General features: G+C 39.9%; 1 protein-coding gene across 2 annotated transcripts in view; it reads left to right on the plus strand.

Moving 5' to 3' along the window:
- Positions 1 to 16194, plus strand: part of CSMD1 (CUB and Sushi multiple domains 1) — a 2858343-nt gene that overhangs the window by 2816766 nt on the left and 25383 nt on the right. For both annotated transcript variants that reach the window (XM_077290057.1, XM_077290056.1), the window contains exons 67-68: positions 4788 to 4900; positions 6456 to 6543. In XM_077290057.1, the coding sequence (XP_077146172.1) occupies positions 4788 to 4900; positions 6456 to 6543 (201 nt within the window). The remainder of the gene's footprint in view (positions 1 to 4787; positions 4901 to 6455; positions 6544 to 16194) is intronic.

Consider the following 16194-nt stretch of genomic DNA (forward strand, 5'->3'; position numbering starts at 1 on the left):
TATAATGCTCCAAGCTGGATTACGCATGCAGGCATATATGTAAAGAAAGGAGACCAAAACACCAATATCAAAAATCAAAAATATGCACATTACCTAAATGGAGACAAATTAGTGGGGTGGATCCAGGGTCCGTGCGCCCTCCCCGACGCACGTTTCAGTAGTAAAACCTTCCTCAGGGGGATATCAGAGAAGCTCAAGTGTGCCGCTTTATATCAGCCTAAAACAGGAAGTGCCGCGCCGCAACCGGAAGTAACGGTTGCCAAGGAGACCTACAAGCGCGTCCCACTAACAAGAAGTGCCGCGCCGCAACCGGAAGTAACGGTTGCCAAGGAGACCAACAAGCGCGTCCCACTGTCAAACCGGACTTTTAGCAAGGCGGCATTACTGCGTGAAGCGCCGCACATCACCACACGCCCAGTCGGCACAGGGCCCTGTGACTCCCGACGGTGAGTGTGTAGCGGCGCAAACTCAGCACAGCCGAACCAAAAGAAGAGGGAAACGCGCATGCGCATAGAAGATGCCGGGACCAGAGGCACCATTTTGGAGTAGGGAAAATCCCAGGCACATATTAAAGTGGTAGGGATATGACTAATTAAGATGGTAAGTGTAACACAGAATACAGATGTAAGCATGGAAAATCTATAGTGACTAAATGTCAAATTTAAGCAACAAAAATCAAACTATATAAGATAAATAAATATATAAATCGAGACAAAGGCACAAGGAGATGTCACCACATCAGGATAACGGTATACAGTATTAATTTAAAGACATCTGGTTGTCACATAAAGGTCAAGATGTGCAATTCCAAGTGTCCTCCACTCCAGATGGAAAATATTAATGTCCATGCACATTCTGTAAAGAATGGTCTTCAACTCCCACAAGATATAATTTGTCCAAGGAATCAACCTGTCCATAGGTCCACATCAACGTCCACGACATCCATAAGAAAAGATCAGCACACCTACAGCTAAAATGTAAATAGACATAACACATAAATAACAAAAAATAACAATATTAAAAAAGACTAAATTAAAAGATGTGTCCCGCACAAAAATACAGCAGGAAGGAATCACAGAAAAGACGAGAAATTGAAATGCTCATTAAGACCCCGTGGATGGACTGTATCAAGTGTCCAGATCCATCGGGATTCCAATTGGGAGAGGCGCTGAGAGATATTGCCCCCCCGGATACCCAAGTCGATGGAATCGATCCCCTTAACACGTAGACCCTTGCTATTACACTTATGGTAGATCTTGAAGTGTTTTGGTATTGTTTTCAGGAGGGATGTATCCTCCTGTTCACTGGCCGCCTCGATACCGCGCACGTGCTCCCTGACCCGCACCTTCAGTTGGTGTGTGGTCAGGCCAACATAAATCAGGGAGCACGGACACGTGGCGCAGTAGATAACATTTCTCGACTCGCAATTAATGGACTTTACAATTGGAAATCTATTGTGTCCAGACGAGTCGAAAAATGAATCACTACTCTCAATGTTGATACAGGCGACACAGTGTCCACAAGGTCTACAACCCCTCCTGATGGGGACGTTATCCAGAATTGTTCGAGGGGTCATGCTCTCATAGTGACTCCACACTAGTCGGTCCCGTAAGTTCTTTGCACGGCGAAAGGTTATAGCAGGCTTTTTAGGAATAATTTTTGCAATGGTGTTATCGGTCATCAAGATAGGCCAAGCTTTTGTAAGGGCAGTACGTACTGACTCGGATTGGGTGCTAAAATTAGTAACAAACCTAATCACATTGCTTTCATTTCTATCCGAGCGAGTGTGATACAATAGGGAATCCCTATTCGACCACTTAGCCCTATGATAGGCCCTCTTGATAGATCTGCGGCTATAGCCTCTTTCCAAAAACCGTTGACTCAATTTCTCTGACTCCACCTCAAACATTGCTTGTGAGGAACAGATACGCCGTAGTCTCAAAAACTGACCTACCGGTACAGCGCGGACCATATGGCCAGGGTGCGAGGAGGATGCATGTAGCAGCATATTAGTAGATGTGGGCTTACGATATATGTTAGTGCCAATTTTACCATCGAGCTCTCTACAGAGGGACACATCAAGGAATTCAATTTTCTCCCGATGTTAATTGACGGTAAGGCGAATATTCAAATTATTGTTATTAACTCCCTCAAAAAACAAATCCAAAGACGAAGGGGAACCCTGCCAGATGAGAAAGACATCGTCGATGTACCGCGCCCAAAACAAGACGCAGTCCACCGACGACGGCCGCTCATCTGCCAGGAAGAGGTCCCTCTCCCACAGCCCCAGGAATAAATTAGCATATGAGGGGGCAAAGGCCGCCCCCATAGCTGTGCCCTGGAGCTGGAGGTAGAGGGACCCCTTAAAAGTAAAAAAGTTGTGGGTCAGAGTAAACTCTAACAACTCTAAAACAAGAGCTCTGAACCTGGAGGAGGAGTCGGACGTGTCTAGAAAAAATTTAACGGCCCTCAGGCCGTCATGGTGTCGAATACTAGTATATAAAGATTCGACATCAGCTGTAGCCAAAAGAGTGTCGGGTTCAAGAAAGAGCCCATCAACCATGCGAAGCAGCTGTGTCGTATCTTTGAGGAAGGAAGGAAGACCCACCACCAATGGCTGTAAAATGGAATCAATCCATTTATTGATATTCTCCAGGAAATTCCCCCGTCCCGACACAATTGGACGCCCAGGGGGGACACTGATGTTTTTATGCACTTTAGGGAGGAGATAGAACGTAGAAATGGTGGGCTCTTTAACAACCAATGCTGCAGCCAGCTCTTTAGTAATTACCTCACCATCAACTGCAGCAGATAAAATGGTGGAGAGCTGTGCACAATAGGCGGACAAGGGGTTAAACGTAAGCTTCTTATAGCAAACAGAATTTTTTAGTTGGTGAAAGGCCTCACGTTCGTACATAGTAGTGGGCCAAATCACAATGTTACCCCCCTTGTCCGCCGGTTTGAGCACGACTCCAGACAACTGCTGCAAATAGCGCAAACGTTGTCTCTCCTCCCCAGTTAGATTGTCCCCCCGGATGTGCTGGGGGATTTTCTTAAAGTCATTAGTGACTACCTGCACAAATAGATCAATTGCGTTACAACTGGAGAGAGGGGGGAATTTCCTGGAGCGAGGTCTAATAGATGGGGGTATCCTACCTCCCTCAGTGGACTTGTGCTCATCCGACAACTCCTCCAGGATCCTCAGGGCTGTTTGCTCTTTGTCTGTGGGAAAAAGAGAATGTAAATCATTATCAAAAAAATGTCTTTTGAAGAGAAGAGACCGAGCAAATAGATGTAGGTCTTTGATAATAGAAAACGTATCAAGACCAGCTGCAGGTGAAAAAGATAGGCCTCTATTAAGTAGAGACAAATCAGACGGGGTTAATTTATATTCGCTCAGATTAATTACCTTATTGCCATTTAGTTCTTTATCTGGAGAACGTCCGCCCTGGCGTCTATAAGGATGGAAATTATGTTTACGTGGCCTCTTATAGCCCATACCAGATCGCGTCACCATAGAGGTTGCAGAGGTGTCCGAGGTATCACCAGCCGAAGAGACCGACGAAAATGAATTAAAACGATTCCTTACGTAGGGTTGTGGTAACGTTTTAACCCAACGGTATACAGTTTTAAGTTGATAATCCTTGACGTCCCGATTAAATTTGGTAGTTTGATTTTCATGGATTTTTTTCAATATTTGGTCAAGGATTTTATCCAGATTCGATTCAAAACTCTGAATTTGATCATCGGTACCCAAAGAGCGCAGATCCACCTGTGCTGCATCAATGGATTTGTCCAAATCCTCTATTGTTTTAGTGTTTAGTTTGATAAGTAGTTGCATGAGAATTTTGGAACAGCTGCTACATGCATCCTCCCAATCACCTATAAAGGCCGCATCATCAACTGGGTATGCAGGGGAGACTCTAACCCTCAGGCCTCTCGGGATCATGGAGCGTGACACATATTTTTCAAGGAACGCTCGGTTCCACCATAATTTAGTGCGCTTGATGAGCTTTAGGGTGGGAGTTGTGATCCCGGCTCCGTGCGTCCTGTGTATGTTTCTCTAGTGGTGTCTGTGCACACCCTGTGGCACTTTGCCTCACCTGTTTCTTAAATTGTGATGGTTCTATTATAACATTTGTGCATAATAAAGTTTATATATATTTTTTACTTCATCATTATTTGGATCTTTTTGGTCGTTTTCTTTGGGTCTTTTGACTCACAGCTTTTTCGTAGGGAAAAGAAGCAGTAGGTTAGGGTGTTGCATCAGCAGGGTCATTGCATTCTGTAAGTTTTCTTGAACAGATGGATTGTCAAGTTCTTCCTCAAAGTTCTGAATGTCGAGGAAAATCAGACGTGTTGGGGTGATAATTTGTTTTAACTGGACAACCCCTTTAACCTTTATCATTGAGTTTTGTCTCTAATACAGGAGCTGTCAGACCTCTAAATATGTAGATTCTGTTTATCAGGTTTTTACTACTATTTAGCATTTCTGGGTATCCCTTTTCACCCATAGGAAAACACTAAATTAGCACGCATATAAGTTATGGTAATGCTATAGTATATCGCGTCCAATACATTTTTTTTTTTTAAATGAATGTATCAAACCTTTGTCAACGTAACAAAATGCTTTGCATTTTTTTTACTAACAGCAGCTATTCCATGCAAACATTTTACCTTTTCCTGTCTGTTTTGTATTACTATATAGGGACAGTAGATTTATTATAACAAAGCATAAAAGAATGCTTTCAATATATTAGTTCACTTGCATTTCATATTATCTTCAGGTGTGTATAAAAAAGAAGAAGCTCACTTACTTTTGAAAGTTTTCCAAATCAAAGGCCCTTCAGATGTTTTAATAAGAAAGTTTCAAAATAATAACTGGGCAATGGATGGTTATGTAAGTATTCAATTACAGATACAAGTATGCTTTGGTTATATGAGTTCTGAACAAAAATATATTTGTTTACACTTACACACACATACTATGTAACCACCTAGAAAATGCTGTAGTTGTAGAAATATATCAAATATTCAAACATGCTCCAAAATTGTAAAAAAAAGGGTAACATTTTTTTTTGGTCTATAAGATGTACCGGACCATAAGATGCACCCCAAATTTTAGGGTGGAAAATAGAAAAAAGATTTTTATAAGATGGGGTTCGTCTTATTGTCCAAATTTAAAGTATCTTACCTGAGAGTCAGTGGTGGCACAGCGGGGTCACAGAAGGCAGGGTCCCTTCCTCAAGAAGGTGTTGGCAGCACTGCTGTGGTCCCGGGGTGCAATGCTGCGGGTTTGGTGTCAGTGGTGAGGCAGAGCTGGAGCAGGGTCCCATCTTCAGGATGCCAGCAGCGGCAGAGGTGTGGCGATGTGGCAGATGTGGACAGTGTGGAGTGCACCTGAGCAGGGTCCCTTCTTCAGGATGCCGGTGGCAGAAATGTGGCACCACGGCCAGGGTTCCACAGTGACCAAAGCTCATCACCGATTTCCCTGCAGCCATCTTCCTGAAGCCGTGGGCCACCGGAGGCTTCAGGAAAATGACTGCCAGAAGCCACCCGTGCGTAGATTGAGATTTTGGTGGCGATTTTCCTGAAGTCGTGTGATGCTGAGATTTCAATCTGCACACCCACAGCCTTCAGTGGCCATTTTCCTGAAGCCTATGACAGCCCATGTCTTCAGGAAGATAACCGCAGGGAAACCGGTGATGCCCTCTGCTCACCATTGACACCGGGCCGCGATACCACCACATTTCTGCTTCCGGCATCCTGAAGAAGGGACCCTGCTCAGGTGCACTCCACACCGCCCACCACCGCAGCATCACCACACCTCTGCCACCCCCCCCCCAGTAAGCCTGTGTTCACACTATAAGAACACCCTTCCAATTTCCTCCCAAATTTTGGAGGGGAAAAGTGTGTCTTATAGACCGAAAAATACAGTAATTTTTCTTTATCGGTGATTTACAAGCAAAATCTGGGAAATGTTGCAAAAAGCCAGGAAAAAGTTCACATCATTTTCTATTTTTAAGTAAGTGCAAAAAAAAGAAAACCATAACAACCACTATGAAAACAACATCTAGTACATCAAAGTAAAAAAAAAACATTAATAATGATATAGTATTGTAGTCCTGCAAAATAGGCAGTATTTAGAAATGGTTTGGAAACTCCCACACCTACACTAAGCTGAAATTCTTTTCAAATATTCAAAATAACATTACCATTCCATCCAGCGATAGAATCATGGTTGACTAAAAAGATAATTTACCTGTTTTAGAATGAGCTGTTGGGAACTCAGTGACTCATATGTATTTGGATTTACTGCACAGATGAACTAACAGAGTCTCAGTATTTCCTAGTTTCAAATAGTCCAAGTAATTAAGAAATTTTCCTAATAGTACATAGTGTTCCATTATTCTGAACTTTTCAAGCTACAATTAATATAGTTTACTGTTTTATAGGTATCATCAGGAAGAGAGAAGAGTGTTTTTAACTACCAAGGCGATATACAATCAAAAAACTTTGGAAAGTTTATATTTCAAAGACAAAGTAAGAATTTTTTCTTGTTTAAATGTCCATGGATCAGCATCAATCTAAAGGTTCTACTCCACTCACCCATAAAACCATAACACTAAAAATTATAATTTGCTTGATTTTGAGCAAATGCAAGGAAACTGAGGTCAAAAGGATTATTATGATATGAAGAAACCATGCAGACCTTTGTACAGGATACGATTGCATGTTTATTACCTACACATGATTAAATGTTTTGAAATAAAAATTCCAGGTTCAGTCAATTTTTAAAAAAAAGTACTCATCACAAGTACTCTAATTGCCTTGAAATTATATCTATAACGTTCTATGGCTTCCTAGGATTGTATCTGGTTCCTTTCAATTTTGATAATGCACACAAAACCTTAGCAATTTCAACTTGAAAAGAATGGTAACTCAGTAGTAAGTCCATAAATTACACAGAATACTGACAGACCATTCATATTTTTTTTAATGGAAAAAAAGTCCCCAAATTATCCCCTTTAGTTATTTGTGATCAGACAGATTGTTCTGTGCAGAACATTGACTTAAATTAGCAGTTTTGCTGTTTGAGGTAAAATTCTGCTGTGGCCGAGAAAAGCAATGATCTATATATATCATAATGCCCTTCGCTTTCTCCCCATTATCATGCTTGCAGGAGGCCAGGGAGACCAATTGAGGCCTGAAGTTAATAATACTACTGCCCAGATGGCTGGTGGTGGTGATTGTGCTTTCACGTCTCATGCAAAATGTATCCCCCTTTCTAATTAGAAATATCCAAAAAGCCAGTACTTGCAACAGGGCACTATAATAGTAAGGCGTGTACAGTTGTGCTCAAAAGTTTACATACCTCAGCAGAATTTTTGCTCTCTTGGCATTTTTTCAGAGAATATGAATGATAACACCAAAACTTTTTCTCCACTCATGGATAGTGGTTGGGTGAAGCCATTTATTGTCAAACTATTCTGTTTTCTCTGTTTAAATCATATTGACAACCCAAAACATCCAAATGACACTGATCTAAAGTTCACATACCCTGGTGATTTTGGCCTGATAACAAGCACAGAAGTTTACACAAATGGGTTTGAATGGCTACTAAAGGTAACATCCTCACCTGAGACCTGTTTGCTTGTAATCAGTGTGTGCATAAAAGCTGAGTGAGTGTCTGGGATCAAGACAGACTATTGCATCTTTCATCCAGCCACTGATATTTCTGGATTGTGATTTATGGGGAAAGCAAAATAATTGTCAATGAATCTAAGGGAAAAGATAGTTGAACTGTATAAAACAGGAAAGGGATACAAAAAGATATCCAAGGAATTGATAATTTCAGTCAGCAGTGTTCAAACTGTGATTAACAAATGGAAAAACAGGGGCTCTGTAAAAACAAAACCATGGTCAGATAGACCAACAAAAATGTCGTCCACAACTGCCAGGAAAATTGTTCAGGATACAAAGAAAAACCCACAAATAAAATCAGCGGAAATACAGGACTCTCTGAAAACTAGTGGTAGGGCTGTTTCAAGATGCACAATAAGGAGGCACTTGAAGAAAAATGGGCTGCATGGGCAAGTCGCCAGAAGAAAGCCAAATGACCCTGATCAAAAGTTCACATACCCCATTTCTTAATACCATTTATTGCCCCTCTAACATTAATGACAGCTTGAAGTCTTTTGCTGTAGTTGTAGATGAGGTTCTTTATTTTCTCAGATGGTAAAGTTGCCCACTCTTCTTGGCAAAAAGCCTCCAGTTCCTGTAAACTCCTTGGCTGTCTAGCATGAACTATGAGATTGAGATGTCTCCAGAGTGGCTTAATGATATTGAGGTCAGGAGACTGAGATGGCAAATCCAGGTCCTTCACTTTGCTCTGCTGTAGCTAATGACAGGTGTTTTGGATCATTGTCATGTTGGAACATACAAGTACATCCCAAGCGCAGCTTCTGGGCTGATGATTGCATATTTTCAGCCAGTATTTGCTGATAACGTGCTGCATTCATCTTTTCTTCAACTTTGACCAAGTTTTCTGTGCCTTTGTAGCTCACACATCCCCAAAACATAAGCGATCCACCTCCGTGCTTTACAGTAGGAATGGTGTTCCTTTCATCATAGGCCTTGTTGACCTCTATCCAAATGAAACATTTATGACTGTGGCCAAAAAGTTCAATTTTGGTCTCATCACTCAAAATTACCTTGTTCCAGAAGTTTTGAGGCTTGTCTCTGTGCTATTTTGCATATTGTAGGTGAGATACTTTGTGGCATTTGAGCAGTAATGGCTTACTTCTGGCGACTCGACCATGCAACCTATGTTTCTTCAAGTGCCTCCTTATTCTGCATCTTGAAACAGCCACACCGCTAGTTTTCAAAGAGTCCAGTATTTCAGCTGATGTTATTTGTCAGTTTTTCTTTGCATCCCGAACAATTTTTCTGGCATTTATCACAGGTCACGGGTGAGGATGTTACCTTAAGTAGCCATTCAAACCCATTTGTGTCAAATTCTGTCCATGTTATCAGGCGAAAATCACCAGGGTATGTAAACTTTTGATCAAGGTCATTTGGATGTTTTGGGTTGTCATTTTGATTTAAAAAGAGAAAACACAGGAGTTTGACAATAAATGGCTTCAGCCAACCACTATCCATGAGTGGAGAAAATGTTTTGGTATTATCATTCATATTCTCTGAAAAAAGGCCAAGAAAGCAAAAATTCTGCCGGGGTATGTAAACTTTTGAGCACAACTGTATGGATACAAAATTTGACTTTGAAAACAGGTGCAAAAAAATAGTTTGTGAAAAGCACAGTTTGTAAGATAAGCAGTCACAGTTAAATGTCTGGACTTGGAGGAATTTTCTTTTTGCATTTGTAAAAAATCTACTATTTCCCCTTTCACAAAACAAATGCAAAGTAAATGCTATACAATAACTCAGTACAGTCACTTGTGACAAGCAAGCACACCCTCTGACAATGATTTCAGATTTGTTTTCTTGAATAACTGTTTTGCTGGCTTGTTTCTGCTTTATATTGCATTTAGAAAGAAGAAAGAATGTAATTGTAATTTAAATTCTGCAGGACAGATGTAAGCTGCAACATATCTCCGATCAAACACATTGACTCTGACGCTACTGCTGGCATATCAACTATCTCTCTATACCCATATCATTTCAATATCTACATTATTCACAAACTAATATTCTCTTTTTTCTCAATGCTACAGGTTTTTAAAATATTACTATCTGGAGCATTTGTCCAATGATTTAGAGCTTTCTCTTCATCTCTATATTTCTGAGCTGTGAGCTTAGACAAACTCTGACCATCCTAAATTCATGCTAAAATGGTTTCTGCATTTCCAAGGCAATGCAAATCATCTTGCTCAACTCTTTATTTTTTGTGCACTGCATCACAGCAAATCTCTAACTCTTAGAGCACATAAATACAATTCATCAGTTTGAACCAGAAATCTGGCATTAAACTGTTGACATTAAACTGAAATGGCAAAAATATTTTTTTGCAACTCAAAATTGCACAAAAATGTTGCAGCTTTTGGAATTATTAGTCCACCTTCAAGAATTATTTAAATAGAAAACTTGTATACAAACGTAAGCCTTGATAAACCAGCCATTCATTCCAGGACTATTAAGTGATTTCCTGCCAAAAGATAATTAAGATTTTTTGTAATGATTCAAGATTTACTATTATGCTCATAAAAAATAATAATACTCATAACATAATATGTAACTTAGTCCCAGGTATGCACGGTTTTTTTTTATCAGTGAAAGATAATGTAATATTCAGAACAGGACAACTGATACAAACTCCCTAGATTTCGAATGAATTTTCCAAATAATTTTTATCTATATCATCCAATGGCTAAAAATATCTTATTCTTAAAAAAACTTACTAATATGTTAGAGAAGAAAAAGAACGACTGCAGGAATATATTCCGCCAGTGTATCCTTTAATGTACATACAGGAGCTAATTAGAAGTAGAACAATGTTGTTACAACTCTAGCGGGAAATCACAGTCTTTCATTATAGGAATAGTAGTTGTAGTTCACTACTAAATATATAATGTTGTCTTGATGCAGAAAAAAAGCTAAATAATAATCATTGCCCCTTTATCAACTCATTTGATAAAACTTAGTTGCTCAGTAATATTCCAATATTATTACTAAACTATGACATTCTGGTGCTCAGGTTTAATTATCTTGGTTAATTTGTCATTAAACTGATGCCCTTGATTACAGCGTATCTGTGTGGCTTCTATCAGTGAGTCACAAACAAAAGACACCTCTAATTTTTGCTTAGCTGTTATCATTTAATTGGTTCTGATTCTCTTTATTCTCTATAGAGACATCATTATCCAAGAAATAACAGACTATGCCTTTGTTTTAGCAGAACAGAAGGTGAATGCTGGAATAAAGTGTCCAAAATTGAATGGACCAAATACAGAATCTTCATTATATTTTAAGGATTTTGTCTCTAAATACATTATCCAAATATTAGAAAAACAACACATACTCACTTCCATATTCTTTCTAAATTAACTAGATACAAATATATCGCAATTTCTAGTATGTTTCTATAAATACAAAAGATGAAAATTGAGAGTCACCAGTAGATAATAGGTGACTGCTCAGCACTCTCAATTTTATCTATTTTATTTAATGAACAAAAGAGCACATGAGTACAATATAATTTTTAAATACAACAATATATTATTTCAGAAGATTTTTATTTGAAATCCTCAATCCTCAAACCAAGACTTGTGACTTGAAAGTTGTTTTTCAGATCTTTGTCTTTTATTATATGAGAAAAGCACAAAAAAGAAAGGTTAGTACGCCTACTAATATTCTCATTGTAGGATGATGTAGATATCAATATATCACAATAACTAGCAACCAGCAGAAGAAAGTCAGTGTGCAAAAATACAAAAGTAAGACAAATAATTTCATACTAGCAATATTTTTCTTAATGTGCAAAAATACACAGAAGACAAAATCTAGATGATTAAGAATAGCTAAGTCATGGAAAAAAGTACATAAAGAGCATGACTACTAGAAAAAAAAATTGATTTGAAGTGAATCAAAATCATATATAATTTTATGAAATATGCAGATATTAGTAAATTCAAACAATTAACAATTTGATTTACAAATTACCAAAACATTTCATGAGACTAATTTACACATTGAAGAAGATTTCTTGAGCCACATAAGGCTCATATTACCACAGTTGCCATGATGCAGGCTTCCATGTAATTCCTTACATCTATCACATCAACTTGTATAGAGCAGATAATCAGGAGGACAATCATAATATATTATGACATTTTTGAGAAGGGAGTTGAATAAATACAAAAACAAAATTGTAAATATTTTCCTGGGCATGTCTATGCTTTCACACCTGTTTGTTTACTCTATTTTGACAACTAAACACACCCCACCTACAGTGAAGGAAAAAATTATTTGATCCCTTGCTGATTTTGTAACTTTGCCCACTGCCAAAGACATAACAGTCTATAATTTTAAGGGTAGGTTAATTTTAACATTGAGAGATAGAATATCAAAAATAAAATCCAGAAAATCACATTGTATATATTATATAAATTTATTTGCATTTTGCAGTAAGAAATAAGTATTTGATCCCCTACCAAACATTAAGCGTCCTGGCTCCTACAGACCAGTTAGATGCTCCTAATCAACTTGTTACCTGTATTAAAGACAGCTGTCTTACATAGTCACCTTTATAAAAGACTCCTGTCCAAAGACTCAATTAATCAGTCAGGCTCTAACCTTTAAAACATGTGCAAGACCAAAGAGCTTTATAAGGATACTAGATGGTAGCCCGATTCTAACGCATTGGGTATTCTAGAATATGTATGTAGTTTATTTATGAAGATTTTAGAATAATACATTGAATACACAGGACTGCGCCTGTTGCTGATTGTTTGTGGCCGGCCATGTAGTATATAACAGCCCACGTAGTAAATAGCACAGCCACGTAGTATATTGCACAGCAACGTAGTATATAGCACAGCCACGTAGTATATTGCACAGCCACGTAGTATATAACACAGCCCACAGAGTATATAGCACAGCCCATGGAGTATATAGCACAGCCACGTAGTATATAACACAGCCCATGGAGTATATAGCACAGCCACGTAGTATATAGCACAGACCACGGAGTGTATAACAGCCAGCATAGCATATAACACAGCCACGTAGTTTATAACAGCAACGTAGCATATAACACAGCTCACGTAGTATATAACAGCCCACGCACGCAGTATATAACACAGCCCACGTAGTGTATAAGACAGCCCACGTAGTGTATAAGACAGCCCACGTAGTGTATAAGACAGCCCACGTAGTGTATAACACAGGCCATGTAGTGTATAACAGCCCATGTAGTGTATAACACAGGCCACGTAGTGTATAACACAGCCCACGTAGTATATTGCACAGCCCACGTAGTATATAGCACAGACCACGTAGTATATTGCACAGCCCACATAGTATATAGCACAGCCCACGTAGTATATTGCACAGCCGACATATTATATTGCACAGCCCACATAGTACATTACACAGCCCACGTAGTACATTGCACAGCCCATGTAGTATATTGCACAGCCCACATATTATATTGCACAACCCACGTAGTATATTGCACAGCCCATGCAGTATATAGTAATGTGGGCATCATATCCCTGTTAAAAAAAAGAATTACAATAAAAAATAGTTATATACTCACCTTCCGTTGGCCCCGGATCCAGGCGAAGCGGTTACCGACGCTCCTCGCTCGCTCCGGTCTCAAGAGTGCATTGCGTTCTCGCGAGATGATGACGTAGTGGTCTCGCAAGACTGCTACGTCATCCTCTTGCGAGACCGCAATGCATGGAGCAGTCACCGAAGCGTTGCGAAGAGCGGGAAAGGCTGGTTCTGAATCCGAGGGGCCGAAGGACGGTGAGTATATTTATTTTTTAAATTATTTTTAACATTAGATCTTCTAACTATTGATGCCGCATAGGCAACATCAATAGTAAAAAGTTGATCACACAGGGTTAATAGCAGCGGTAACGGAGTGCTTTACCCGTGGCATAATGCGGTCCGTTACCGCTGCCATTAACCCTATGTGAGCGCTGACTGGAGAGGAGTATGGAGTGGGCACTGACTGCAGGGAGGAAGGAGCAGCCATTTTGACTGTGCCCGTCGCTGATTGGTTGTGGCCGTTTTGCCGTGACCAATCAGCGACTTGGATTTGCATGACAGACAGAGGCCACGACCAATGAATATCCGTGACAGACAGACAGAAGGACAGACAGAAAGACGGAAGTGACCCTTAGACAATTATATAGTAGATCAGGGACAAAATCATAGGCCTGCACAAAGCTGGAATGGGCTGCAAAACCATACGTAAGTAGCTGGGTGAGAAGGAGACAACTGTTGATGCAATAGTAAGAAAATGGAAGAAATAGAAATTGTCTGTCAATCAATATTGATCTGGGGCACCATGCAAAATCTAACCTCATGAGGTGTCCTTGATCATGAGGAAGGTGAGAGATCAGCCTAAAACTACATGGGGGATTTTGTTAATGATCTCAAGGCAGCTGGGACCACAGTCTCCAAGAAAACCATTGCTAACACATTACACTGTAAAGGTTTAAAATCCTGCAGTGCCTGCAAGGTCCCCCTGCTCAAGAAGGCACATATTCAGGCCCATCTGAAGTTTGCCAATGAACACCTGGATGATTCTGTGAGTGATTGGGAGAAGGTGCTGTGGTCAGATGAGACAAATATTGAGGTATTTGGCATTAACTCAACTCTCTGTGTTTGGAGGAAGAGAAATGCTGCCTATGATCCAAAGAACACCGTCCCCACTGTCAAGCATGGAGGAGGAAACGTTATGTTTTGGGTTTTATTCTCTGCTAAGGGCACAGGACTACTTCACCACATCAATGGGAGAATGGATTGAGCCATTGCTTGCCTGAGTGACAACCGCCTTCCCTCCGTCAGGACATTAAAAATGGGTCATGGCTAGGTCTTCCAGCAAGACATTGACCCAAAACAGACAGCAAAGCAACAAATGAATGGCTCAAAAAGAAGGATATTAAGGTCATGGCGTGGCCTAATCCCATAGAAAACTTATGGAGGCAGCTGAAGCTCTGAGTTGCCAAGCAACAGCCTCAAAATCTTAAAGATTTAGAGATGATCTGGAAAGAGGAGTAGACCAAAATTCCTCCAATCCTCCTGACATGTGCGCAAGCCTCATCATCAACTACAAAAATGTCTGACTGCTGTGCTTGCCAACAAGGGTTTTGCCACCAAGTATTAAGTCTTGTTTGCCAGACGGATCAAATACTTATTTCTCACTGCAAAATGCAAATTAATTTATATAATTTACACAATGTGATTTTCTGGATATTATTTTTGATATTCTATTTCTCAATGTTAAAATTAACCTACCCTTAAAATTATGGACTGTTTTTGTCTTTGTCAGTGGGCAATCTTATAAAATCAGCAAGGGATCAAATAATTATTTACTTCACTGTATTCTTTGGCATGCTGCCAAATTTAGCGTTCTGTATGTGTACCTATTTACATACCTAGAATGTCCTTCTTTGTTATGTGCTTTTTTGGCAAATTTTGAACAATTGGGGATGAAAAGTCAATTATGGTGCTACCTAAAATGTAAAGTATGAAAAAAAGTCGCAATGGCAATGGACAAGGTAGTGTGAAAGAAATAACAAAAGACTTTGGCTAAGAATGTGTGAGCCACTAGCGACTGCAGAAATATCACTACCACCAGGCAGAATTACTACCAAATGCAGGTTACAATTGGCCTCTTTTACCTCATGTAAGCATAGTATTGGGAAGGAAATTAAGTGGATTTGAGTCAATGATCTCCACAGTATGGTTTGTCAGATCACAATTGACTAAGGTATCATTTTTGGACCATTTTTTACTCAAAAGTCTATCAGTGTTCTGTATTATTCATTATCTTTTGGTTATTACCAGGTTACTATGTTTTCCTATGGTGAAGACTAGTGGTGGACAAACTCATGGATGTTTGGGTCTGGCAGGTTCAGCTGAACATGTAAAAAAAAGTTTGGCTTGAACGCGAACACGTTCCCGAACCCCATTAAGATGAATGGTGGGCCTAAACATCTGTTGTTCTCATGCAGCATCTGCGTGACAGTGTGGAAAACACAGGTTCTGATAGGCGGTAAGAGCATTACTGCCAGTCAGAGAGTTGCATTTCCCGCACAGTCATATGATAGCATGAGACCAAGCAGCTGTGACCAGCGGTAAAAAGGTTACTGTTTGTCTCAGGTGTCACCTGATAAGAGAGAACTAATACCATCAGTATATGCCTGTGGGTCACACACCGTTTTTAAAAATTATTTAAATAATAAAAAAAAACATGTTGGATCCCACCATTTTTGACAACTAGCCATGCAAAAGCAGACACATGAGGGCTGGTATTTTTCAGACTGGTAAGGGCCAATGGAAATTGGCCCCACTGCCTAAAAATAGCAACCCTCAGCCACCCCAGAAAAGTATGTGCCAATTGCTGCAGTTTGTCCAGCTATTCCCACATGCCCTCAAGCGGTCGACACTGACATCAAGCCAAGAGGTTAGCAATGAAGATGGGTCTATAAGGCACTCTCA

This window comes from Ranitomeya variabilis, chromosome 2, assembly GCF_051348905.1.
Source record: "Ranitomeya variabilis isolate aRanVar5 chromosome 2, aRanVar5.hap1, whole genome shotgun sequence".
Classification (NCBI taxonomy): Eukaryota; Metazoa; Chordata; class Amphibia; order Anura; family Dendrobatidae; genus Ranitomeya; species Ranitomeya variabilis.